Here is a 25,850-nt window from a genome sequence, read left to right as displayed (position 1 = left end):
TATCTGGCAATGCCAAACATACAGTATTAACAAAACATTTGTGCTGGAAGCTCCCCCCTTGGCTCCGAAGCAAGCACACCTAACCTTTTATGTTTCAATCATTTTTATTAAGTGAACATAATCAGCTGTAACATTTCACATTACATAAGCAAGTTCCATAACAGCAATTGGCATATCTTCACATTTTGTATTTTTATTGATATTAGTATTCCCCCCCTAAACTACTCCCCCTTCCCTCCCCAAAGCCTCCCCCCCCCTTTTTTTTTTCCCCCTTATATATCCAATAACAAGCAGAGGTTACAGGAGCAGAAGCAACGGGGATTATAGGTTCAATATCTGGCTCTGGACCATTGGGGTCAAGGTTTCCCAAAAGGGTGCCCATCTGCATTCAAATTGTTGTCTTCTTATCCGAGGCTGGTTCCGCATTGCCAGATGTTCTGTACGTAAAAGTATAAGCATTTGAGTTCTATTGCAGTGATGGTGGTTTGTTCCCCAGCCACTCCTGCAGGATTGCTTTTTTCGCTACTACTGTAGCTCTTTTTACAAAGTCTGTGAATCCCTTCGGCGTTGGCTTGCTTAGCCTTAGGTGTCCAAAAAGCAACTTTGGATCATACGTCCATCTTCGGGACCAGAGTTCTGTCACTTGTTGTAGTATACTTTTCCAAAACCAAACCAATCTTGGGCATGTCCAAAACATGTGAGCCAATGTAGCCCCTTCTTGATGGCATTTCCCATATGCTCCATCCGGTGATGCTCCCATATGGAAAGCTCTTCTAGGCGCCACATATATCCTTAGTGCGAACTTATATTGTATTTCCCAGTGCTCTGCCAGTTTTGTGGTCTGCCAGAGTGACCGCACATGGTCCTTAAACATAGTCTCAGTTATCTGGCTTCCCAGATCTTGGCTCCATTTTGCCGCGTAGCCCATGTAATCCAATTCTGGCATTGTATCTCGGATGTGGCGATGATGGTAGGCCATGGGCACTTTCAATTGCGCCCCCAGCGACATAGCAGCAGCCAGTTCTTCCCTCACGTCCTCGGTGAGGTCTGTCCAAGTCAGACTGGACACATAGTGCCTCAGCTGGTAATAATGGAAATAGTCCGCTGAATTTATTTTGAACTGAGCTCTCAGTTCTGGAAACGTTCTGATACGCCCTTCGTCTGTGAGCACATGATATAGGTATTCTATCCCCTTTTCCTTCCATCTGTTGAATACAGTATAACTTGTCCCAGGCTCGAACCCCGGGTTGCCACAAATCGACAGGTAGGGGGTAGTTTTAGGCGAAAAGCCATGCATGCGGCAGATCCATTTCCACACCGCTTTCATCGTAGGCAAAATATGTGACTTCTGTAGGACTGCTGGGGGATGTTGCTTGCTACCATGCAGAAATCCTGTAAAGTTGTCTGGGCCAAACAAGCCTAATTCCATAGTGGTAGCAGAGTATTCACTTGTCTTTCGAAACCAGTCATTTAGGTGCCTGATTCCACAGGCTACCGTTAAGTATCGCAAACTCGCAGAGCAATTTTTGCTTTCTTTCCTTTCCAAAGGAATTTCTGCAATATTTTGTTTATTTGCCGTTCCACTTTACTTGGAAGATAAAGTGGGAGCGTTTGGAACACACATAACCATCTGGGTACAATCATGTTGTATAGCGCTATTCTGCCAAGCAAAGAGAGCGGGAGGGATTGCCACAGCTTCAACTTGTCCGCCATATCCTCCAATAGCCTGTTCACATTTTGGGCACACACTTGAGCCAGGTTCTGGGGGATTTGAACTCCTAAGTACTTGATTGCCTCTTCAGCTTCTTCCACTCCCAGTTCCTCTAACCCTGTGCCTCCCACCCCAGGAGAGATGGTGAGCCAATGTGATTTGTGTGCATTTATTTTAAACCCTGAAAGAGCACTATATTCTATCCATGCCCAGAGCTGCCTCAACGAATTCTGGGGGTCCCTCATCACCACCAACAGATCATCCGCAAATGCCAAAGTCTGCACTACCTCTCCACCCACCTCTAGCCCCTTTATCTGCTCATCCGTCTTCAACGTGCGGAGCAGTGGCTCAATAGACAGCAAGAACAATAAGGGTGAGAGGGGGCACCCCTGACGAGTACCCCGTTCTATGACTATAGGGTCTACACACCTAACCTTTAAAGGAATGAATTACTTTAAACTTCATTCTCTCATTACCAAGGAGCCAATGTATTTTCACAGTGTATAGTACAGTACTGCTGTACAACTTACTGTTGTATTCTATGTCAACTGTAGTTTTTAATAACTTCTCCTCTTACCCCAACAGTGATGTAGAATCAAACATTTTATGTCGTAACTCCCTTCTCCCCCTCCCACCTCCCTCCCCCCTCCCCCTACCCCTATTACCATATTTTTCGGACTATAAGACGCACTTTTTTCCCCAAAAATTTGGGAGGAAAATGGGGGGTGCGTCTTATAGTCCAAAGGTAGCGAGTTTTGGATCGCTGTCCCCTACTTACGCGATGCCATGTTCCCTGGTCTAGTGACGTCGGGGCAGGAAAGAGCCCCCTCTTTCCTGCCCATCGCGCTGCTCTCCGTGCTCCTGACTGCTTCCTGACGGTCTCGGCAATATTCAAAATGGCTGCCGAGGAATGCAAAGGCACGCACATTCCTCAATCTCCATTACCCTAACTGCAAAAGACTAAAATATAAATCCACATACGCGACCAGTTTCTCATACATCTGCACGCAGCTATGGAACGCACTACCGAAGGCCATAAAAATAACGCAAGACCTAACTATCTTCCAAAGGCTACTGAAAACGGATCTGTTCAAGAAGGCATACCATAAACACCTATCTTAAACACCAAAAAATAAGACTTTACACGACATAGACATACAGTGGGGGAAATAAGTATTTGATCCCTTGCTGATTTTGTAAGTTTGCCCACTGACAAAGACATAAGCAGCCCATAATTGAAGGGTAGGTTATTGGTAACAGTGAGAGATAGCACATCACAAATTAAATCCGGAAAATCACATTGTGGAAAGTATATGAATTTATTTGCATTCTGCAGAGGGAAATAAGTATTTGATCCCTCTGGCAAACAAGACCTAATACTTGGTGGCAAAACCCTTGTTGGCAAGCACAGCGGTCAGACGTCTTCTGTAGTTGATGATGAGGTTTGCACACATGTCAGGAGGAATTTTGGTCCACTCCTCTTTGCAGATCATCTCTAAATCATTAAGAGTTCTGGGCTGTCGCTTGGCAACTCGCAGCTTCAGCTCCCTCCATAAGTTTTCAATGGGATTAAGGTCTGGTGACTGGCTAGGCCACTCCATGACCCTAATGTGCTTCTTCCTGAGCCACTCCTTTGTTGCCTTGGCTGTATGTTTTGGGTCATTGTCGTGCTGGAAGACCCAGCCACGACCCATTTTTAAGGCCCTGGCGGAGGGAAGGAGGTTGTCACTCAGAATTGTACGGTACATGGCCCCATCCATTCTCCCATTGATGCGGTGAAGTAGTCCTGTGCCCTTAGCAGAGAAACACCCCCAAAACATAACATTTCCACCTCCATGCTTGACAGTGGGGATGGTGTTCTTTGGGTTATAGGCAGCATTTCTCTTCCTCCAAACACGGCGAGTTGAGTTCATGCCAAAGAGCTCAATTTTTGTCTCATCTGACCACAGCACCTTCTCCCAATCACTCTCGGCATCATCCAGGTGTTCACTGGCAAACTTCAGACGGGCCGTCACATGTGCCTTCCGGAGCAGGGGGACCTTGCGGGCACTGCAGGATTGCAATCCGTTATGTCGTAATGTGTTACAATGGTTTTCGTGGTGACAGTGGTCCCAGCTGCCTTGAGATCATTGACAAGTTCCCCCCTTGTAGTTGTAGGCTGATTTCTAACCTTCCTCATGATCAAGGATACCCCACGAGGTGAGATTTTGCGTGGAGCCCCAGATCTTTGTCGATTGACAGTCATTTTGTACTTCTTCCATTTTCTTACTATGGCACCAACAGTTGTCTCCTTCTCGCCCAGCGTCTTACTGATGGTTTTGTAGCCCATTCCAGCCTTGTGCAGGTGTATGATCTTGTCCCTGACATCCTTAGACAGCTCCTTGCTCTTGGCCATTTTGTAGAGGTTAGAGTCTGACTGATTCACTGAGTCTGTGGACAGGTGTCTTTCATACAGGTGACCATTGCCGACAGCTGTCTGTCATGCAGGTAACGAGTTGATTTGGAGCATCTACCTGGTCTGTAGGGGCCAGATCTCTTACTGGTTGGTGGGGGATCAAATACTTATTTCCCTCTGCAGAATGCAAATAAATTCATATACTTTCCACAATGTGATTTTCCGGATTTAATTTGTGATGTGCTATCTCTCACTGTTACCAATAACCTACCCTTCAATTATGGGCTGCTCATGTCTTTGTCAGTGGGCAAACTTACAAAATCAGCAAGGGATCAAATACTTATTTCCCCCACTGTAATTGAAATCTTATCACTTGACTGATCCAACCTCCTTACCACTGATGAATAAGCATAACCACTTCAATCTCTATGTCGAATATGGTCTCTCCATAGTCGATGACCTAAAGAATGATACAACCCAATTTCGTACTCAGGAACGTTCATGTATTACTATAATTTATTCTTCCAATTTCTTACTCAGGAACGTTCATGTAGTACCATAATTTATTCTTCCTTAACATATATATGCACATGATATATATCTATACCATGATCTGTTCACGCATGTTATGTTACATGTATGTTACCATGTATGTATGCAACTTAACACATTACCATTTGTAATTCTGTTACCCGGAAATGGCAACCACCATTACGGCAAATGTAAGCCACATTGAGCCTGCAAATTGTTGGGAAAATGTGGGATACAAGTGCTCTAAATAAATAAATATCCAGTAATAATTGCTCCACTGTCCCATTTATTTCTTTTGCTAACATCTGGCTCATAAAAGTTTTTATATGCTCCCAGTAACTTTTAATAAGAGGACATTCCCAAAAGGTATGTGCTAGGGTATGAGCCGCCTGCTTGCGTTTTTATGGCAATTGTGTACTCCCCTATCCCCTATATGGGCCAATTGTGTCCCCATCATATATGCCCGAAGTGTCACTCGAAATCCACATTCCCACAATCTCTCATCAGTGGTCAGCGCGAGAATACCTCGAATGGTGACAGCAACATCCCAAGCACCCAAAACCTTCCCTAATTCCTCTGCCCACTTGTTTTTTTTACTGTCTCAAAGTTCCTCTCCGGCCCACCCTGCAACATGGGTTTACGTAAATTTGACACAGAAACTGCTACCTCAGATACGCCCTTAAAAAAATTCCCGGATTCTCATTCCCATGGGGACCTTCATCCCCTGTGGGTCCAAGGCTCTCATATAGTGTTTAATTTGTGCGTAAGCGAATCTATTGCCTCATGTTGCCCCCACTCTATCCTGGAGCTGTGTAAATATTATCAGTTGTCGTTCCTTGGACATCATGTTCTCCAGTCTACTTATACCTTTTTGTTCCCAAAGTTTGAAACTGTGATTATCCAACCCCGGCCCAAAAGCCATGTTTCCTCGTATGGACAATTGATCTGAGGCCTCTGGATTCCCTCCCAGTTTAGTTACCAATTTCCTCCATATCTCCTGCATAGGCCCCAACAAAATCCCAGCTCTAATATCCTTTGGTATTCGCGCCCTCCCTGAATGTAACAAGGTGTAGTAATTGTACGGAGCATATAAAGCTGTTTCTAGTTCTGTTGGTGTATATACTTGTTTCGATTTGTACCAATCCGCTAAGTGTCTCAATAGATACGCCTAGTTGTATTGTTTCAAATCTGGCAGCCCCCCTCCACCTTGCTCCCAGGGACCTATCAGTCTATCCACTCGGAGTTTTGGGTTCCTTCCAGCCCAACAAAATTTGCCAAACAAGCTTTACACTTTCTTCAAGTCTTTCTGCATTAACCTTATTGGCAAACTCTGAAGGGCATATAGCCATCTTGGGAATATAACCATTTGTATTAAACCCATTCTGCCGAATAATGAAATCGGTAAGTCTCTTCATTTTTGTAATTGTTTCTCAGTAGAATCCAATAATAGTCTCACATTCAATCTATATAGGTTTTTTAATTCCATGGTTAAATAGATCCCTGAATATTTAAACGATCCTATCACCCATTTCAACGGAAATTCCCTATCCCATTGTCTTATAATTTGCGGTGAGGATGGTAGAACTTCTGATTTATCGAAATTCAATCTAAACCCCCTATATTATGTGAATGATTCTAAGACTACTACTACTATTTAGCATTTCTATAGCGCTACAAGGCATACGCAGCGCTGCACAAACATAGAAGAAAGACAGTCCCTGCTCAAAGAGCTTACAATCTAATATCAATTATTGTGTACAGGAAGGAGAAGGGTAGGTGGAGGCAGGTGGTTACGAGTCAAAAGCAATGTTAGAGGTGGGCTTTCAGTCTAGATTTAAAGGTGGCCAAGGAAGGGGCAAGACGTAGGGGCTCAGGAAGTTTATTCCAGGCGTAGGGTGCAGCGAGACAGAAGGCGCGAAGTCTGGAGTTGGCAGTAGTGGAGAAGGGAACAGATAAGAAGGATTTATCCATGGAGTGGAGTGCACGGGAAGGGGTGTAGGGAAGGACGAGTGTGGAGAGATACTGGGGAGCAGCAGAGTGAGTACATTTATAGGTTAGTAGAAGAAGTTTGAACAGGATGTGAAAACGTATAGGGAGCCAGTGAAGCGACTTGAGGAGAGGGGTAGTATGAGTAAAGCGACCCTGGTGGAAGACGAGACGGGCAGCAGAGTTTTGAACCGATTGGAGAGGTAACTAAGTGGGAGGCCAGCAAGAAGCAGATTGCAGTAGTGTAAACGAGAGGTGACAAGGGTGTGGATGAGGGTTTTGGTAGTGTGCTCGGAAAGAAAGGGGCGGATTTTACGGATGTTGTAGAGAAAGAAACGACAGGTCTTGGCGGTCTGCTGGATGTGAGCAGAGAAGGGGAGAGAAGTCAAAGATGACACCAAGGTTTCGAGCCGAGGAGACAGGGAGAATGAGAGAGCCATCAACAGAAATAGAAAACGGGGGGGGGGGGAGGGGGGAGGTGGGTTTGGGGGGGAAAAATGAGAAGTTCGGTTTTGGTCATGTTTAATTTCAGGTGGCATTGAGACATCCAGATAGCAATGTCAGACAAGCACGCTGAAACTTATTCTAAGAGCACTGGTAATGAGCTGTGTGGATTTCGTAAATGTACTAACAAGTCATCCGCAAAAGCTGCCACTTTAAAACAGTGTGATCCTATCTGGACTCCTTGTATCTCTGGGTTCCCCATTATGTCCCAGACTAAGGGGTCTAATGTTAGCACAAAAAGTAAGGGTGAGAGTGGGCAGCCCTGCTGCGTTCCCCGGAGTATCTGAATTGCTTCTGATTCACGCCCTTTATCAACCCATTATCGTCGCCTGCGGATTTGGATATAGGGCCCGAATAACTGAGACGAATCTTCCATCAAACCCATATGCCTTCAAACATGCAAACATAAATTCCCAGTGCACCCTGTCGAAGGCTTTCTCGGCATCAAAACGAACCAGTAAAGATTGAAAGCCTTTACGTTCTCTATATTCCAGAGTTGCCAAGATGGTGCGCATGTTCTTAACCACCGTACGCCCTCTCACGAACCCCACTTGTGCTTCATGTATCAATTTAGGCAAAACCTTGGCCATACGGTTCGCCATGATTTTAGCAAAAAGTTTAGCTTCAAAATTTAACAGTGATATGGGCCTATAGGACTCTGTTTTAGCAGGATCTCTACCCGGCTTGGGCAGGACCACTATCTGTGCCGTGGCTAATAAGGGGGGCACTTGTTCCTCTTCTATACATTTGTTGAAGTAATTAGTGAGTACAGGAAGAACCTCCACCCCCATCAACTTATAGAATTCTAAATGCTTTTAACTGCTCAGGTTGATATAAAAAATACTAGTAAAAGAAGCCCGTTTCTGAGCAAATGAAACGGGCGCTAGCAAGGTTTTCGTCGCCAACACCCCCCCTCTCCCTCCCTCCCTGGTCAACCCCTTCGTTGTTCTGCCATTGCTCCGTCCCCAACGTCATGACGTTTGACGTGAGGGCGGGGCCCGGAGCGATTTCCCACCCCTGCCTCCCTCCCTGCCAACCCCTTTGTTGTTCTGCCATTGCTCCGCCCTCGAGGGCAGGGCCCGGAGCGATTTTGGTGGCTTCACCACCACGAACCTTCGAACCTTTTTGAAGGAAGTCAGGGCTTGGCTTCACTGACGTCAGTGTCCTCAGAACGTTGAGGGTGAGTTTTATTATAGTAGATATTTTAAACCCAAATATTTTATTGCGCACTTACAAGGGTAATTTAAATAAAAAGAGGCTCCTAGAGCTAGTGTTTCTGTTCTCATTGAGAGAAAAAGTTTCCTCCTTTCTTGAGTCTGTTTGGTGACGTCCGGGGACATCCAAACTTTTTTTACCCGGAACAAAGACTGCAATTTTTTAAAGTACATTCGTTTAACAGGAGGTATGCTGTATTTTAAATTTGTGTGTGTGTATTGCTCCAGCTATCTTTCATGTGATTAAATTTTATCCTTTTTTAATGTTTTAGCTGTCTGTATTCATTGGTGTAATGTACTTGACTTGAGTAGCAGTTTGAACTACTTTCACTTATACTTTGGGTTTAGAGGAGAGGTACTTTAAATCAGGGATCCCCAAACTTTTCATTTGAAGGCATTTCAAATTATTGAGTGGGCCAGATGAAGTCCCTGAGAAACAGGATGGGGTATGGGGACAATATCTGGTTCTTTCAGTAATATATGCTGAGAGGAGGAATGCAGAGGAGCAGAACTCATAAGGTGCAAGGTAAAAGTTCTTACCTGATAATTTTCTTTCCATTAGTCCCGACAGATCAATCCAGAGACTTGTGGGTTATGTCCCTCAACCAGCAGATGGAGATAGAGAAAACTCTGAGATTTGCTCAATATGGGCATGTGCAGCCAGCCAAACCTCAGTATGATGATACCAAAGCAGTAAGCATAAATCACATAGAAGAAACAACTCACACTCTCCTGCCTCTCCCAACGTCCCCATGACGGAAATCATGCCACTGCCATAGCAGCGTTACATCGATAATGCCTTAAACTGATGTACTGTCCTGCTGAAAGATGATATTCCTATATTCAACAACATTCCAACAGACCAAAACAGAGGCAAACTGACCTCACAGAATAAAGTATCAGGGCGGGCCTCTAGATTGATTTGTCGGGACTAATGGAAAGAAAATTATCAGGTAAGAACTAATTTTACCTTCCATTGCGTCCCACAGATCAATCCAGAGACTTGTGGGATGTACCCAAGCAGTTCTCAAGTAGGGTGGGACCCATCAGTCCCTGAAGCCAGCACCGATGGCCCAAAGGCAGCATTCTTCTGGGCCAACACATCCAACCGGTAATGCTTTGCAAACGTATGCACTAAAGACCAAGTTTCCACTTTACAGATCTCTTCCAGCAGCATGAGACGCCCCTCTGCGAACAAAGTAGCCTGGGCCCTCGTAGAGTGGTTCCTCACATGAATAGGAGGGTTCTTGCCTATACCTACATAGGCTGAAACAATCGCTTCCTGTAACCATCGAGCTACCGTAGCCTTCGAGGCCATGTGTCCTTTCTTCGCCCCTCTAACAGCAAGAACCAAGTGATCCAAACAGCGGAAGGGGTTCGTGACCTTCAAATAAGGCACCATCACACGCCTCGCATGCAAGCACCGAAGATCCCGAAAATTGTCCGGATAATCTGCCTCCCGAAATGCCGGCAACATCACCGACTGATTCAAATGAAACCGGGACACCACTTTAGGCAGAAAAGACGGTACTGTCCTGACGCAGACCCCTGCCTCGGTGAAGCGGAGAAAAGGATCCCTACAGGACAAGGCTTGCAGCTCCGACACCCGCCTTGCCGAAGCCATGGCCACTAGAAACACCGTCTTCAAAGTAAAATCTTTCAAGGATGCCTTGGCCAAAGGCTCAAATGGAGACCGTTGCATTGCACGCAGTACCAGATTAAGATTCCAGCCTGGTAAAATAGGATCCCGCAGAGGCCGAATGTGGCTAACGCCCCAAAGAAAACGTACCACATCCGGGTGCGACGCTAACGAGCAACCGTGCAAACATCCCCTAAAACATGCCAAGGCTGAGACTTGCACTTTCAAGGAGCTCAAGGAGAGAGCCTTATCCAGGCCGCTCTGCAAAAAGGCTAGAATGGAATGAACTGAAGCCGCCTCCGCCACAACTTCTGCAGAGTCACACCATGAGACAAAGGCGCACCAAATTCGCGCATAAGACGATGACGTAGAGCGTTTCCGGGCTTGCAGCAACGTACTTATGACCTGCTCGGAGTAGCCCTTCCATCTAAGGCACGTCCTCTCAAGAGCCATGCCGTAAGCCCAAAGCGAGCAGGGTTCTCCATGAAGATCAGGCCCTGGCACAGGAGACCGGGACGAACCACCAGTTGTAACGGTTTGTCGATCATCAGACGGATGAGATCCGTGTACCAGGGCAGCCGGGGCCAATCCGGAGCCACCAGAATCACCAGTCCCGAATGTCGAGCAATGCGCCCGAGGACCCTGCCTATCATGGGCCGCGGCGGAAACACATACAACAGAACTTCCGGCCAGGGCTGAATGAGTGCGTGTATGCCCTCGGCCCCTTACTCCCTGCCTCTGCTGAAGAATCGAGTGGCTTTGGCATTGGAGTATCGGGCCATCAGATCGAACGCTGGAACTCCCCTGAACTCCGTGATCTGGCAGAACGCTTGCGGAGAAAGCTCCCACTCCCCCGGATCCAGTTGATTCCAGCTGAGAAAATCCGCCTGAACATTCAGCACCCCCGCAATGTGTGCCGCCGATAGGAGGAACAGATGACGCTCTGCCCACGCGCATAGGAGCATTCCTGGTACCCCCCCCCCCCCCCCCGCCTGTTGACATAAGCCACTGCTGTCGTGTTGTCCGACAGGACTCTGACTGCCTGTTCCTGCAGAAACGTTCGAAACTCCAAAAGCGCGAGACGAATCGCGCGTAACTCAAAAAGATCGATTGGACACGCTGCCTCTGCCTTCGACCAGATCCCTTGAGCCGTTCTGCCGAGACAGTGCACCCCCCAGCCCAACAAGCTGGCATCCATGGTCACCACCACCCAATCCGGAGCCGCGAGTGGCATTCCTTTCTGAAGGTTCTGAGGTACCATCCACCAGCGCATGGCGTCCAAGCAATCTGAATTGCATAATCCTCGGACAGGGGTGACCACCGACTGAGAAGCGACCACTGCAGAGGGCGCATGTGCCCCTTGGCCCAGGGCACTACATCTAAGGTCGCCGCCATGGCACCCAACACCGGAACATAGTTCCACGCCTGGGGCGCTGATTCCTGCAACAGGGAAGACAGCTGATTCTGAAGGCGAAGCCTGTGGGCCTCCGGCAGGAAGACCCTGCCCAACCGAGTATCGAATCGAACTAGATATTCCAGGGACTGGGAGGGTGAAAGTTGACACTTCTGCGTGTTGACCACCCATCCCAGGGACTCGAGCAGCTGAAGCATCTTGGACGTGACCCGGCCACTTTCCTCGCAAGAGGGCACTTGGATGAGCCAGTCGTCCAGATATGGATGCACCTGAATTCCCTGGGCCCACAAGTAGACGGCGGTGGCGACCACCATAACCTTGGAAAAGGTACGAGGAGCCGTTGCCAATCCAAAAGGCACAGCCTGAAACTGGAAATGCTGCCCCAGTACTGCAAAGCGGAGAAAACGTTGATGCGGTGGCCAAATGGGGATATGCAGATACACCTCCTTGAGGTAGAGAGCGGTAAGAAACTCTCCCGGCTGCACCGCCGCCATCACCGAGCGCAAGGTCTCCATTCGAAAATGACGCACCTTTAGCGCCCTGTTCACTGCCTTGAGGTCGAGGACCGGGCAGAACGTGCTGCCCTTCTTGGGCACTACGAAGTAAATCGAGTAGCGACCCTTGCCCCTCTTGGCTAAAGGAACCAGACACACCGCATCAAGCCGTAACAGCTCTGCCAGCGTCTCTCTGACTGCTACACTCTTGGCTATATCTTTGCATGGAGACTCCAAGAAAATCTTCTGCAAGTGATGAGCGAACTCGAGCTTGTAGCCGTCCTGAACAATTTCCAGTACCCATTCGTCTGAAGTTACCCTGGCCCACTCTTCCCAAAAGAGGGATAGGCGCCCTCCAATGGGAAGAAGAAGATGGGCCAGGGCCCCATCATTGTGTGCCTCTTGCGCCTTGCTGACCTCGCGGTCCAGAGACCGCAGGGTGGCGGTCTTCCCGAAAGGACTGCTGCCGCTGTTGGAGGCGAGGCCTCTGGAAGGATCCAGAGCGTCCAGGCCTATATCTCTTAGCCTTCCGAAACCGGGGGTGCACCGATCGAAAACTCGCCTTTTTATCCTCTGGCAGCCGCTGGCCCTTGGAGTCTCCAAGCTCCTTCACAATAGCCGCGAGTTCCTCACCAAAGAGGAGCTTCCCTCTAAACGGCAGTCGAGCCAAACGAGACTTAGAGATGACATCCGCCGCCCAATGCCTCAACCAGACCCAGCGGCGTGCGGTAACAGCCAAGGACATTTCATTGGCCGACGCCCGCAGAACATCATACAACAAATCCGCTAGGTACGCCAGCCCTGATCCAATGCTGGCAGAAAGTCAATCAATTCCTCTGCCGAAGACACCTTTTGCACCCAAGAGAGGCAAGCCCTTGCTGCGTAGGACCCACATACGGAGGCCCACACCGCGAGCAGCGTTTAGCAGACTCAACGGAGCTGACATCCTGCAGCTTCATCTACCACTGCCTGCCCATGCGCTGCCGACTTCCTCGGATCAGCTTAACCCTAGCCCAGCCTTGGTCTGAGGGAAGTCTCCCTACACTGCCCCACCGTATTGGTTTGTTTTTTTTTTGTTTTTTTACAGTACCTTAAGAGAGGCAGGAGAGAACAGAGCCGGACCTTAATCTACCTGAGCCAGAAGAATTGGAAAGACTGGTAGGGGAGGCGGGGAGGGACCTGGCACCCCCAGGTATCCCAAGCTGTACCACAGCTCCTCAATCCCTTTTAAAGACTCAATACCCGAGGGAACGGGAAAGGAGTCAGATCACTCCAGAACTGCACTGTTATGGCTAGATAGAGAGAATACTGAGGTTTGGCTGGCTGCACATGCCCATATAGAGCAAATCTCGGAGTTCTTTCTATCTCCATCTGCTGGTTGAGGGACATAACCCACAAGTCTCTGGATTGATCTGTGGGACGCAATGGAACAGCAGTTACCCTGGCAAAAAAAAATAGCACTGCAGGAAAATCCTGGTCAGTGGGGTTGAGGTAGGTGGAAACATGGGGTGGATATGTTTAGAAAAAGTCTGCCACTTTTTAATTTTTTTTAATATTTATGTAAGAAATGAATTGTAGCCAGGAGTGCAATGTGCTCTTGAAATCTAGGTTTCTGTTCATGATATAATTATATATAATATGCTGTAGGATAAAAGAATGGAAAATAATACAAATCATATTTTTTGTGTCCTCAGAGTGAAGAGGAAGCTGGAACTAGTACATTAGATGAGGAAAGTTTTAAAACTATGAAACAGCAGGAGGAAGTATTCAGAAATCTGGATGCACAGTATGAAATGGCACGATCACAGACCCACACCCAGAGAGGGATGGGATTAGGATTTACATCTTCAATGCGAGGAATGGATGCTGTTTGAAAGAACATGTTCTTAAGTCCTTTGAGCCAAGGGCTTTGTTCCTGTAACCAAAAAGCTAGCCATCTAGCTTGCATGGGTGTTGCATTGACTTTAATTTATTGAAAAATACAAATTGCTTTTGTAAATATCAGATTAGTGATATTGTTGTTAGTGTTGTAATCAAGTAATATCCACTTTCATTCAACTTGACAACAATAGGAGGAGGATATTTAGTTAAAAGGTTCTTTTCAAAAATGTAAAATAGGAGAGATGAGATCTTATTCATGGATATTTTCTTGTCCTGTCTTGTGTGCTTTTGTACTTAACATTGTACATTTATATTCCTCTCCTGAAATAAAGAATATTATGAAATGTTCTTTAGGCAGTATGGGCCAAATGGCACGTTATCCAGTACAGAAGTTGGATGTTAATAAAGATGTTTTTCTATAAGCTGGTATTGTTCTAGGTTTACTGAATACTGGTTAACTCCATTTATGCATCCTTTTTTTCTTTTAATATAACTTTTTTTTTTTTTTTTTTAAAGATTGTATTGAAATGTTTTCAGCTGAGGATATGGTATAGTAGAACAGGAAGTTGGTGTGTTTGGAGAAACAAAGTTAAAAGTTATTCAGTTTATACTGCTGGTGCCTATGTTCTTGGCACATACTTTTGCTGGCATTAAAATATATGCTGTGAAACCCTACATTCTACAGTTAAAATAAATACAGGAAACTTTTTAGAGAACATTTTTCTGTTAACATGTCTTTTATAAAGATATATTATAGTTCCATGGATATTTTGTGTGTGGTGTTGATCTGTCTTTCCTATTTTGTTACATACTTCAGTTTTGTTTCCATAGTTGTTGAAAAATCATTTTATTGACTTCAAATCTATTTTTCCCATCCTGTTTCTGGTGGGGGTGGGGCTTGGTAAATCATGCCATTAGTTATATAAATGAAGTTCTTTTCACAGCCATGCTACATTTTTTTTTATTATACTAGCTTTATGCAGTGTTCAAACTTCCTTACTTATGTGCTTGGTTAAAAGCATAGACTTAAAATTAAAGGACATAAAGGCCTGTTTTCTAAAGCTTAGTGCACCCTAACTTACACTAGCATGCGCTAATTGCCCCATAAGTATAAAATAGGACATGCAGCATTTAGCATACTCTCAGTGCATGGGTGAAGTTGAGACGTACCTTATATACTGAAGGTATAAATTAAAGGGTATTTGTTCTTGAACATATGTAAATCATATGCCTTTAGTATAAGGAGAATGTTATCAGTCATTTTCTTCTGCTTCAGTGGTCCTCATTCCAAACAGCAGTACTAGGTCCCAATCCATTGCTTATTAGTGGGAATTCAGACTGCTGGTGATAGAATATTACAAATGTAAATGCTGCTGTACACTTTATTGTTCCAACTTAGTTGAATCACAACTGATTGTATTCGTTACAGTTAAAATGAATACGTAAGTAACTAGGATTCTTAACATTTACTTGCTTTGACAAAGCAATAGAGATTAGTTTCTGTAGAAGTTGTTAGCACCAGAAATTCAACAATTAAAAAAATAACTGTAGTTATGTATAAGCTGCATATTAAAACATTTTCTATTAAACACTTGCTGGGTCCTCTGTCACAAGATTGTTTCCACTACCAGATCAGTTGACCTGACAGGAGAGGTCGAGTTACACATCATTGAAAACCAAAAAAGGACAAAATATTTTTTTTCTCCTATAAAATACAACAGAATATAGGTAAAAGTACTCTCAAAAATAAGTTTACACAAAATTTTTCAAAACAAAAAAAAGCTTCAGCATCCCTCCAGATCCAGTTTAGATGTGTGGGTATATTCTGTCTTATCAGCAGATGGAGACTGAGAACTGCTGGCTTGGTGACTTCACTTTAGAAGTATCCTTTGCAGCCTACAGCCAGCCGTTTTTCTGTCTCCAGTAGATGGTAGGTAAGCAATCCTTTGTAATGTGAATTGGGCTACTTGGCTCAGGGATTCTTGTTTTCGTTTTAGGCTGATGGCTGGGAAACTGGTCTCGGTGGGGAGTAGGGGGAACTGAGGACTAAGAAAGAGATTAGAACCTAAATCTGGTGGAGCAGCCTCTGTGAACCTGGGGTATTACCACCACTACTCCACTGTAGATTTCTCTGTGGGAGGTAGTGGCTGCCTGTGCCTTCTCTCCATCTTCTAGAAAGGGGCCCTTGAGTGATCTAACCTCAGTAGTAGTAGCAGAAAAAAAGTAGCCAGAAAAGTTTGGGGTTTTTTTCCATTTGGTAGGGGGCGAGAGCAGCATGGAGTGCAGCAGCCACATGTTCTGCAGACCATTGGCATGAGCCATGTCTTCTGCAGGCTGCTATCACAGGCCACACAAGCAAATGGGTTAGGGGGAGTAAACCCAGTACTGCCTTTGTTGCAACAGCCACTAAATCAGGCGTTTCAGTGAGCAGTTGATGCCATAGATGTGAAAAGGTTCATGACAGAGTGGCCCCTGCAAGTACAACATAAGGCACAGAAGGTGAGCTGGTGTCTATAGAGACAGGATGAATGCAAAGGAGTTTGGAGATATGATTTTGGCAGGAACTGCTGCCATTTTGTCCTCTGCATCTGGGAGCAGGGCAAGATCTTATGGAGTTAATTCCTATGGAAGTACAGGCCTCTCTAACAGAACAGCTGTAATGACGACCTAGGGGACAGCACAGGGGTTTTCTGCAGAGGTAATTCTGTTAATGCACAAAGGATTTAGGGTTCAGTGGATAACCCAGCCTTGGACTCCAGTCCGCTTGCAAAGGAGGGGCAAACAGTGGTCAATTGTCCCAAATTTGCTATAGAGGAGGATCAAGATGAGGCAGGTTTAGTGGGGTTGACAGATTCCCTGGACCCTGCTGATTCTATGGAGGCCCAGGATGAATCTAAATCCCTCATCCCTGCATTGAGACTCCAGAGCTCTGCCTACCTCTTAAGTCCTACATGTGGAATGGGAATGGGGAGCATGTCTGAAATTGCTACCCTAGAGGTTCTGGATTTCCATTTTCTACCTAAGAGCCTAAATTTGGCTTCCAGAACCTCTTTCCCACACGTCTCTATGTGGTGGTTAACCTCATTTACCAAAACAGCCAACTTCTACTGTGATGGATGAGGTCTGCCACCTTTAAACCAGGGAAGCAGGTGACCCAAGAATTCTTCACATCCTCCAGCTATCTATATACCTAACAATCGAATCTCCAACTAAGTGATTCTATCCTCACCCTCTGTCCTGGACAGAAGCCCATGGGACATATCCTTTGGTACATGAGGATATTGTATCCCCTGAAGGGCAGGTTCGATCCCAAGTACATAAACAAGGCTTTGTGGGTTCCAAGCTTCTTTATGGAAACAAGTTCCATGATTATGGCAGCGCAACAAAGAAAAGTGGACATTTGTTGACCTGAAGCAGGTGTATTTGCATATCCCCATCTGATCAGAGTATTGCACTTTCTCCAGTTTGTGACTGAATCAGCATTCCCGTTCCACGCACGCCTGTTTAGATTAGTCACAGTGTCAAGGATGTTCCTCTCATAGCCACAGCCTTGCGCAAGGAAGATGTGTTGGTTCATTTCTATTTAGACAATTGGTTGATCCGAGTGAAGTTTTAGAGAGCAAGGAGTTTGGTAATGCAATTCCTGCAGGAGTTGGAATGGGTAGGCAACTCATCAAGGAGCTGATTGCCTTGCAGATGCTGGAATATTTAGGGGTGCATTTCAACAGCCAGCAGGGACAGGGTTTTTGACTGAAGGCAGAGCAATAAAATTAATTGGTCAGATTGAAGGTCTATTCAACATGAGGCCAAAGGCCTGGGATTATTTCCAGATCTTGGGATCTATGGCAACAATCTTTCAGTTGGTATCCTGGGTCAATGCTTATATGTGCCTGCTACAGAGAGCTCTTCTGTCCTCTTCCAAGGACAAGAGGAGGTGTGCTTGCTTCTAAAGAGGAAAGTATGGAACAGTTTAGCGTGGTGGGTCTGGAGACACCAGCATGGGTTGTGATGTTAACAAATGGTAATCTCCATGGCGGAGCAGGTGGGGGGAAGAGGGGTTGGTGGTTGGGAGGCGAGGATAGTAGAGAGCAGACGTATATGGTCTGTGCCAAAGCCGGTGATGGGAGGTGGGACTGGTGGTTGGGAGGCGGGAAGTACTGCTGCGCAGACTTGTACGGTCTGTGCCCTGAATAAGGCAGGTACAAATCAAGGTAAGGTTTACACATATGTTGTCTTGTTGGGCAGACTGGATGGACCGTGCAGGTCTTTTTCTGCCGTCATCTACTATGTTACTATGGCTTAAAGGCCCAATGTCATGGCACGAGAACTTGTGTGTTGATTGAAAACATGGCTTTGGAGGCAAGAGCTATACTTCTAGCCCTACAGGTATTCCTATTGCTGGTGCAGAACCAGGCAGTGTGAGTGGTGTCACAGTGCAATGGTAGTAGCCTTTGTAAATCAACAGTGAGGAACCAACAGTCAGCAGGTGGTGGAAGAGGGTAAGAGTCCTGAAACGTTAGGCAGAGAGGTATCTGCTAGAGCTGACCAGCTCATGTGGCCAGAGTAGAGAATTAATTAAAATAAAAAAAACACAGTAAATTTAACTCTTTAGTTTTCAACTTCCATGTAATTTAATTCTCAAAACCGACCAATAATTCTAATTCACCAATAAGTCTATTGTCAAATGTGACAGTAAATGGATGCATCCTGGCACCTATAATTCCCTAACTGTAGCTTATGAATATTATACAGAAAGATTACTCAGTTGAAACAATGTAAGAAGAAAATATTTTACAATATTAAATAAAAAGGAAGCTATGGAGACTTTAAAAATGATCTTTCAAAGAATTATTATTAGAACAGCTGACAAAGGGGGAGGCATTGTGATGATGGACATTGAACAATATACATAACAAATTAATAGAGAGTTGGAGGACCATAAATTTTATAAGAGATTGGTAAAAGATCCAACTAGTAACATATAAAAAGATTGTCACCATTATTTTAATGGGCTTGAAAGGAGAGTCCAGCACCCTCGCATTCCTGTTTAGTATATTCTGCCAAAGGTACCCAAATCTTTAAAAAAAAAAAACCCTTCAGGTAGGCCAATAATTTGAGGAATTAGCTCTATATTTGAACCTATCTCTATTGTTGATAAGTTCTTGCGACAATTGATTCTGTCTATACCTTCATATAGCAGAGATTCTAGTAATACGATTAACTTTTTACAACAAACAGTTTTGACTAAAGATGTTACATTAGGTACTGTTGATGTGGAAGCCTTATTTCCAAGTATTCTGCAATGTAAGGCATTAGAAGTTATTTGTAATGCATTAGCAAAGAGTAATCATCCCAGATGCATGCCTATTGAACTTTTTATATTTCTAGCAGAAATTGTTTTGAAAATTAATTATTTTTGCTTTGATAAAACTTATCAACAGATAAAAGGTACAACCATGGGCTATAGGTGGTGGAGCAGTTGGGGGGAAGAGGGGGGGTTGGGGGGCGAGGATAGGGGAGGGCAGACTTATACGGTCTGTACCAGAGCCGGTGATGGGAGGCGGGACTGGTGGTTGGGAGGCGGGTAATACTGCTGGGCAGACTTATATGGTCTGTGCCCTGAAAAGGACAGGTACAAATTCAAGGTAATGTATACACATATGAGTTTGTCTTGGGCAGACTGGATGGACCATGCAGGTCTTTTTCTGCCGTCATCTACTATGTTACTATGTTACTATCATGGCCCAATCTGTTGCTAACCTTTACGTGGCTGATTTTTAAAATAAATTTTTGAACATCCATCAATACACTGAACAATTAGTTGTATGGAAGAGGTATATTAATGATGTATATTATTTGGAAGAGTACAGAAGATACATTGTTAGCATGTTACAAGTGGCTCGATAGTTTGGATAACTTGAAATTTCAACTGATCTATAGTAAAGATAGGATAGCCTTTCTAGATATTTTGATTTTTAAAAAGAATGGTAGAGGAGTGTGGTAGCCGTGTTAGTCCACTCTTAAGGTTATCAATAGAAATCAAACAAAATAAAACATGGAAAAGAAAATAAGATGATACCTTTTTTATTGGACATAACTTAATACATTTCTTGATTAGCTTTCGAAGGTTGCCCTTCGTCAGATCGGAAATAAGCAAATGTGCTAGCTGACAGTGTATATAAGTGAAAACATTCAAGCATTACTATGACAGTCTGACAGGGTGGGAGGATGGGGTGGGTAGGAGGTATGCATGGGGACATCAAAGCATATCATTGATATTCTAACAGGATAGGTGAGGGGAGGGTGATCAACAGAGAAATACAGCTTTATGGTTTATAATGGGCTAGGAACCCCAGATCCTTGTTAAGTCCTTTCTGTTGGGTGTTAAAATATTCAATCATTCTGACTTCAAAGGTCTTACGTTCTTGTATGGTTTTAAAGTTACCTTTCAGGATTCTCACTGTGAAATCACTGGTACAGTGTCCTGGTCCTGTAAAATGCTGACCAACAGGGGTGGGAGCCCTACTGGCACCAGTATTGTTCATGTGATGTCTATGTAAATTGAATCTTGTCTTAAGCATCTGGCCTGTTTCTCCAATATAGCATCCTTCGTTACATTTTTTACACTGAATGATATATACCACATTGGAAGATGAGCAAGTGAAAGATTCCTTTATGTTGAATATCTTTCCTTTGTGGATGACTGTGGGGTCCTGTGAAATGTTTTGGCATAGTTTGCAACTGGACAAATTACAGGGAAGTGTGCCCTTCTGTTCCTTTTCAGGCTGTGATGGAAGTTTACTTCTGATTAGCTTAAAAAGAATGGTAAATGGACTACTGCCAGGGCTTTCCTGGCAGTAGCCCATTTACGGTGTTCATTTTGTTTTCTGTTCTGTTTTTTCATTTATGACCTGGTTACAGATCTTTAGTGCCTCTCTTCTTTGGGTCAGAATAGAGAATTTACAGGCAGATTTTCTAAGCAAAAAGCAAAAGATATCATACAGCATTCATGAATACTGTTCATGGATCTCGTGGCAAGAACCAAGATCGTGAAGGATCCCAAGTTCTTCCATTGGAGGAAGGAACACCACTTGGCAGGAACAGATGTAGGTACAGCTATGATCATGAGATAGTTTGTTGTATATTTCAGCCATGGCTCTTACTGGACAGTCATTCTGTAGATAGACTTTGGAGGCTAGTTGTCCTTGTGGCCCTGGATTGACTGAGGAAGCTATGGTATAGAGATCTGATGTGACTGCAGTGGAAGAGACTTTGGTCTTGCCCAGCGCGGAGGACCTTCTGGTTCAGGGGCCTATTATGGATACATCTCCATTCTGTCCTACAGCATGGCTCTTGACAGGGCAAGGCTGTGAAAAAGGTGATACTCCTGATGAGTCATAACTACCCTTTTGCATTCCAGAAAGACATCTCTTAAACAAGAGTATGGTAAATTTTTGAAACGTTATGCCTGTAATGATGAGACTACTACAATGACAAAACTGTCTTGGACATTTTAGACTTTCTGCAAGATGGTTTAGACAAGATTGGCCATAGCTTCCCTGGAAGTTCATGTGCAGTGCTGACTTGCTGTACAGTATATCTTGGAGGAGGAGTGGTTAGAGCACCCGTCTTACATCCAGAGATGGCCAGTACAAATCTCACTGCTGCTCCTTGTGATTTTGGGCAAGTCAACCCTCCGTTGCCTCAGGTACAAGCTTAGTTTATGAGCCCTCCAGGGGCAGAGATACCCAGTGTACCTGAATATATAACTCACTGAGCTACTACAGAAAAGGTGTGAGTAAAATCTAAATAAATAATCTTTGGATGCGTTATCTTAATATGGTGGGGGGGGGGGGGGTTGTTTGTTATTGTGTTTTTAGAAATGAAGTTCTTGAGGCCCCCCAAAAGTGCCATCCTATAAACTGAATCCTGTTCTCTCTGCTTTGGTGCAAGTGACTTTTGAGCCCCTTAGGGCTCCTTCTCTGATGGATGTCATCTGATGGAGGAAACATAGAGAACTTACCAGCAACTTTCCAAAAAGCCTTTGGAAGACTGTGCCATGCATGTGGGACCAGAAAGTCTTGGGGTGTTTTTTCACAGCAGTGAGGACCTGCTATCCTGTTTTTTCTCTCCACAGTTCATGCCTTTGATTTGGCCTGTGCCCTTGTTTCTTTGTTTTTGTAAGTGCCATGTGGAACCAGTATTCCCCTACTTAGCCTTTTCCCCTGTAGTTTTCTAGTGTTTCTGGCATGGTTCATTGGTCCCCTTAAGCTTGTGTGCTCCAGTTGGGGTGATTTTTTTGTTTGAAACATTTGATTTTAGGTTGGATGTTTACCCACAATATGTCCAAAAAAAACTCCCAGTGCTTTCAAAAAGTGCTCCCAGTGTGCCTGGACCATGTCACTTACTGACATCTATACTTGCTACTTGCCATATCTGGGGCCTGCTAAGAGCCAGTCATCCAAGTACGGGAACATGCAGTTTCCATTCTTGCATCGGTAAGCAGCTACAATAGTGGCACACTTGAAGAGCCTGGAAACTGAGGACACGGGGAGACCAAATGAGAGCATGCAGGTAAAGGATGGGTTGAAATGGGCATGCTGCTATATGAGAGCTTAGCATGGATTAGAAGATCTTCTTGCTCATGTTGCCAAGAGTTTTGTTTTGCAGGGGGTGTCTTGGTGTGGGAGCAAAAGGCTCTACCTAGAGCACTATATGTAGCACTACATGACATTTAACAGCGTTATGGAACTACTACTAATCACTTCTATAGCGCTACAAGGCATACCTTTGGTGAAAAAATATCAACCCTCCAACCGGCAAGTCGTCCAGTACAAACACTTTTACTATGGCTATGCTTCGGTGGAGCCAGTCAAAAGCCTGTCCCTTGCTTTTGCTGGGGAGCAGCAGGTGCCTTAGGCGCACACTGTGGACGAGAACAAGCGCAAGAACATCAATCCTCGGTGTTGAAGCAGGTTCAGTCTCAGAGCCATTTTCCTGGACAAAAACAGGAGGAGACAGTCTCCTTTCAGGGGGAGAGGAAGGTTCAGAGGGAATCCCAAAAGACTCATTGGAGGAGAAGTATCTGGGATCTTCCTCTGACTCCCACGAACACTCCTCTTCAGTATCGGAAAGCACTTGCCCAAAGGAGCTCTGAGACTGAACCTGCTTCAACACCGAGGATTGATGTCCTCGATGGCGATGTCGAGAAGTCGACACTTGCATGGACTGAGGTGAAACTTCCTCCACCAATGAAGGGGAGTCGACCTGGGTGGCAACCAACACCGGTGCCGCTTCAGGGACACCACCGCAGGCGAAGGGCCAGATACCGCTGCAGCGCGGAAGGCTCAAGCACCCCCACCACCAAAGCAGACTCGCGCAGCAGTCCTTCCAGAAGTTCTAGAAGCAGGGCCCAGATGCACTCGAGAGTCGCCATCAGAGAAGGCTGGGGGGCCGGTGGAGCAGCCGGTGGCAGAATCAGTTGAGGTTCAGGAGCAGGTACCGGGCTGCCATGAGACAGACACATCGGCACCTCCTCTATGGAGGGGGAGCAGTCCTCTCGGTGCCAACACTTCTCGAGTGCCGAATCCGACGCCACAGAACTCCCGGCACCGTGTGTCAAGGGAGATCGGTGACGGTGCTTCTTCGCCTTTGCTCGATGCCCGTCACCGAGGCTCCTCGGTGCCAACGAGGGCGACATAGAATCCTCATGTCTCCTCGCAGTCGGGTCCGACGATGGTCCCGGGGAGCCTGCATAGCAGGAGGCCTCAAGATAAGTGGAGACCCTCTCGACACCTCACTACTCCCAGCGCAACTTGGTCTCTCAGCAGCCATTACCTCTGCTCCTGACGTCGATGCTTCCATCGATGTTGATGCCGACGTCGAAAGACCGGACTGAGCCCCAAAAAGTTTCTCGAGCTACTTGGTCCGCTTCTTCATACGAAGACACAGAGTACAAGCAGCTGGGCTGTGGTCGGACCCAAGGCACTAGATACACCAGTAATGGGTATCGGTACCTGAGACTGTCCGGTTCCACTGAGTACAACGTTTGAAGCCGCTGAGTGTCCTCGATGACATGGAAGGAAAAACGGCTCAAGTGAAATCAAAAGACTCAATTGTGCCAATAAAACGGGGCACAAAAATGAGGAGAAAATCCCGGCTGCGTTGAAAAAGAAAGGAAATTTTAAAATGGGGAAAAAAGCCTGAGGATTTAAGAAAAGGGATCCTAAGCTCTATTTTTTTTTAAAGAAAAAGTAGAAAATAGAAAAACATACAAAAAAAAATCACTCTTCAGAAACTCTTTCCCGAGCCAGCACCTCATCGCGGAAAAAAAGTAACTGAGGTACACGCTTGCAGGGCAGGCAGGAAGTCAGTCCACGCATGCATGGTGCGTGCTGCATGCGTGCCAGAAGACTCTAGCAAAGTTTCTTCTTCTTTACTATGGCAAAATGCCAGTTCCCGGGCCGACGCAGACGTCAACCGTGTGAGAATAGTGCAGCCTGCTTGTCCTCAGAGAACTCTCCTCTCTCCCTACACTCCTCCTTAGGAACTCTGTTCATCTGGTAAATCTCTCTTATCTGCACCCTTCTCCACTGCAAACTTCGGACTCCATTCCTTTTATCTTGCTGTACCATATACCTAAAATAGACTTCCTGAAGTGGCACGTCAAGCTCCAGCTCTGGCCATCTTCAAATCTAGGCTAAAAGCCCACCTTTTTGAGGCTGCTTTTAACTTCGAACTCCTATTCACGTCTATCTCCATTTTCCGTTCCGTACACTCAAAACAAAGCAAGCAAACCTATGAACTGCTGTATCCACGTTGTCATTCTTTATTGTTCGTAGCATTTTTTATTTAATCTTACTTAATTTTCAAACATGCTGGCTTGTGCAAGATATGGATGTGCACAGAGGAAGTATAATAACTGAATAACTTTTCATAGGTAGAGTAGTAATTTGTTATAAATCGTAATCTGTGTGTCATTTGGAGGGACTGGTTATAGGGACACCCCAGTATGCGTTATATTCGTACAAATGTTTTTCTCCTGGTAAAGGGCCACTAAAACAGACATTATGTTATGAGAATCAGAGTTTCTACCTATCTATTTTATTTATTTATTTGTTGCATTTGTATCCCACATTTTCCCAACTTTTTGCAGGCTCAATGTGGCTTACATAGTACCGTAAACGGCATTAGCCAATTCCGGTTTGAACAAATACAGGTATGAACAATACAAGGTAAAACTGTGGTAAAATGGGTTACATGTATGGTAAAGACAATTGGAGGAACTTAGAGAGGGAGGGGAAGAGTTAGGATATGTCCATTACGGTCTTTGGTTATGTTGTGTCGCAGGTATCCAGGTTTTTATATTGGGTCAGTGGGGTATGCTTTTCTGAACAGGTCTGTCTTTAGTACTTTCCGGAAATTTGTGTGGTCGAGCGTAGTTTTTACTACTTTTGGTAGTGCATTCCATAGTTGTGCGCTTAGGTAGGAAAAGCTAGATGCATAAGTGGATTTGTATTTGAGTCCTTTGGTGCTTTGGTAGTGGAGGTTTAGGTATGATCGTGCTGATTTTATGGTGTTTCTGGTTGGCAGATCAATGAGGTCTGTCATGTACCCCGGTGCTTCGCCATAGAAAATTTTGTGAACTGTCGTGCAGATTTTGAAAGTGATACGTTCCTTAATTGGAAGCCAGTGCAGTTTTTCTCAGAGTGGTTTGGCGCTGTCAAAACACGTTTTTCCAAATATAAGCCTAGCTGCTGTGTTTTGGGCGGTCTGAAGTTTCTTTTTAATTTGTTCTTTGCATCCCACATAGATTCCATTGCAGTAGTCTGCGTGGCTTAGTACCATTGACTGTATCAGGTATTTACTTATGACATTTATACCCCATATTAAACATGAACTAGGTTGAAACCTGGGAGCATTTAAGTTCTTTTTTTTTTTTCCTGTGCCTAGATCAAAATAGAAAGATGGTTTGTGGGAACTTGCTCCTTTTGTTTTGTGGAATATAGTGGTGTATTATAAAAATGCACTTAATATTGTTTAGTACTACTATTTACTACTTATTGATATGCAGCAGAAGTT

General features: G+C 45.1%; 1 protein-coding gene across 1 annotated transcript in view; it reads left to right on the top strand.

Annotated features, from left to right (window-relative positions):
• RSRC2 (arginine and serine rich coiled-coil 2) overlaps positions 1-14,529 on the top strand; it is a 187,385-nt gene extending 172,856 nt beyond the window's left edge. The window contains 1 exon segment of the mRNA XM_030219254.1: positions 13,583-14,529. Within this exon segment, the coding sequence (XP_030075114.1) occupies positions 13,583-13,762 (180 nt within the window). The 3' untranslated portion in view covers positions 13,763-14,529.
• Positions 14,530-25,850: the final 11,321 nt, after the last annotated feature.

The sequence above is a fragment of the Microcaecilia unicolor genome, chromosome 11 (genome assembly GCF_901765095.1).
Source record: "Microcaecilia unicolor chromosome 11, aMicUni1.1, whole genome shotgun sequence".
Lineage (NCBI taxonomy): Eukaryota > Metazoa > Chordata > Amphibia > Gymnophiona > Siphonopidae > Microcaecilia > Microcaecilia unicolor.
Note: the sequence above shows the minus strand (reverse complement) of the source record. Positions and strands in the feature narration are given on the sequence as shown.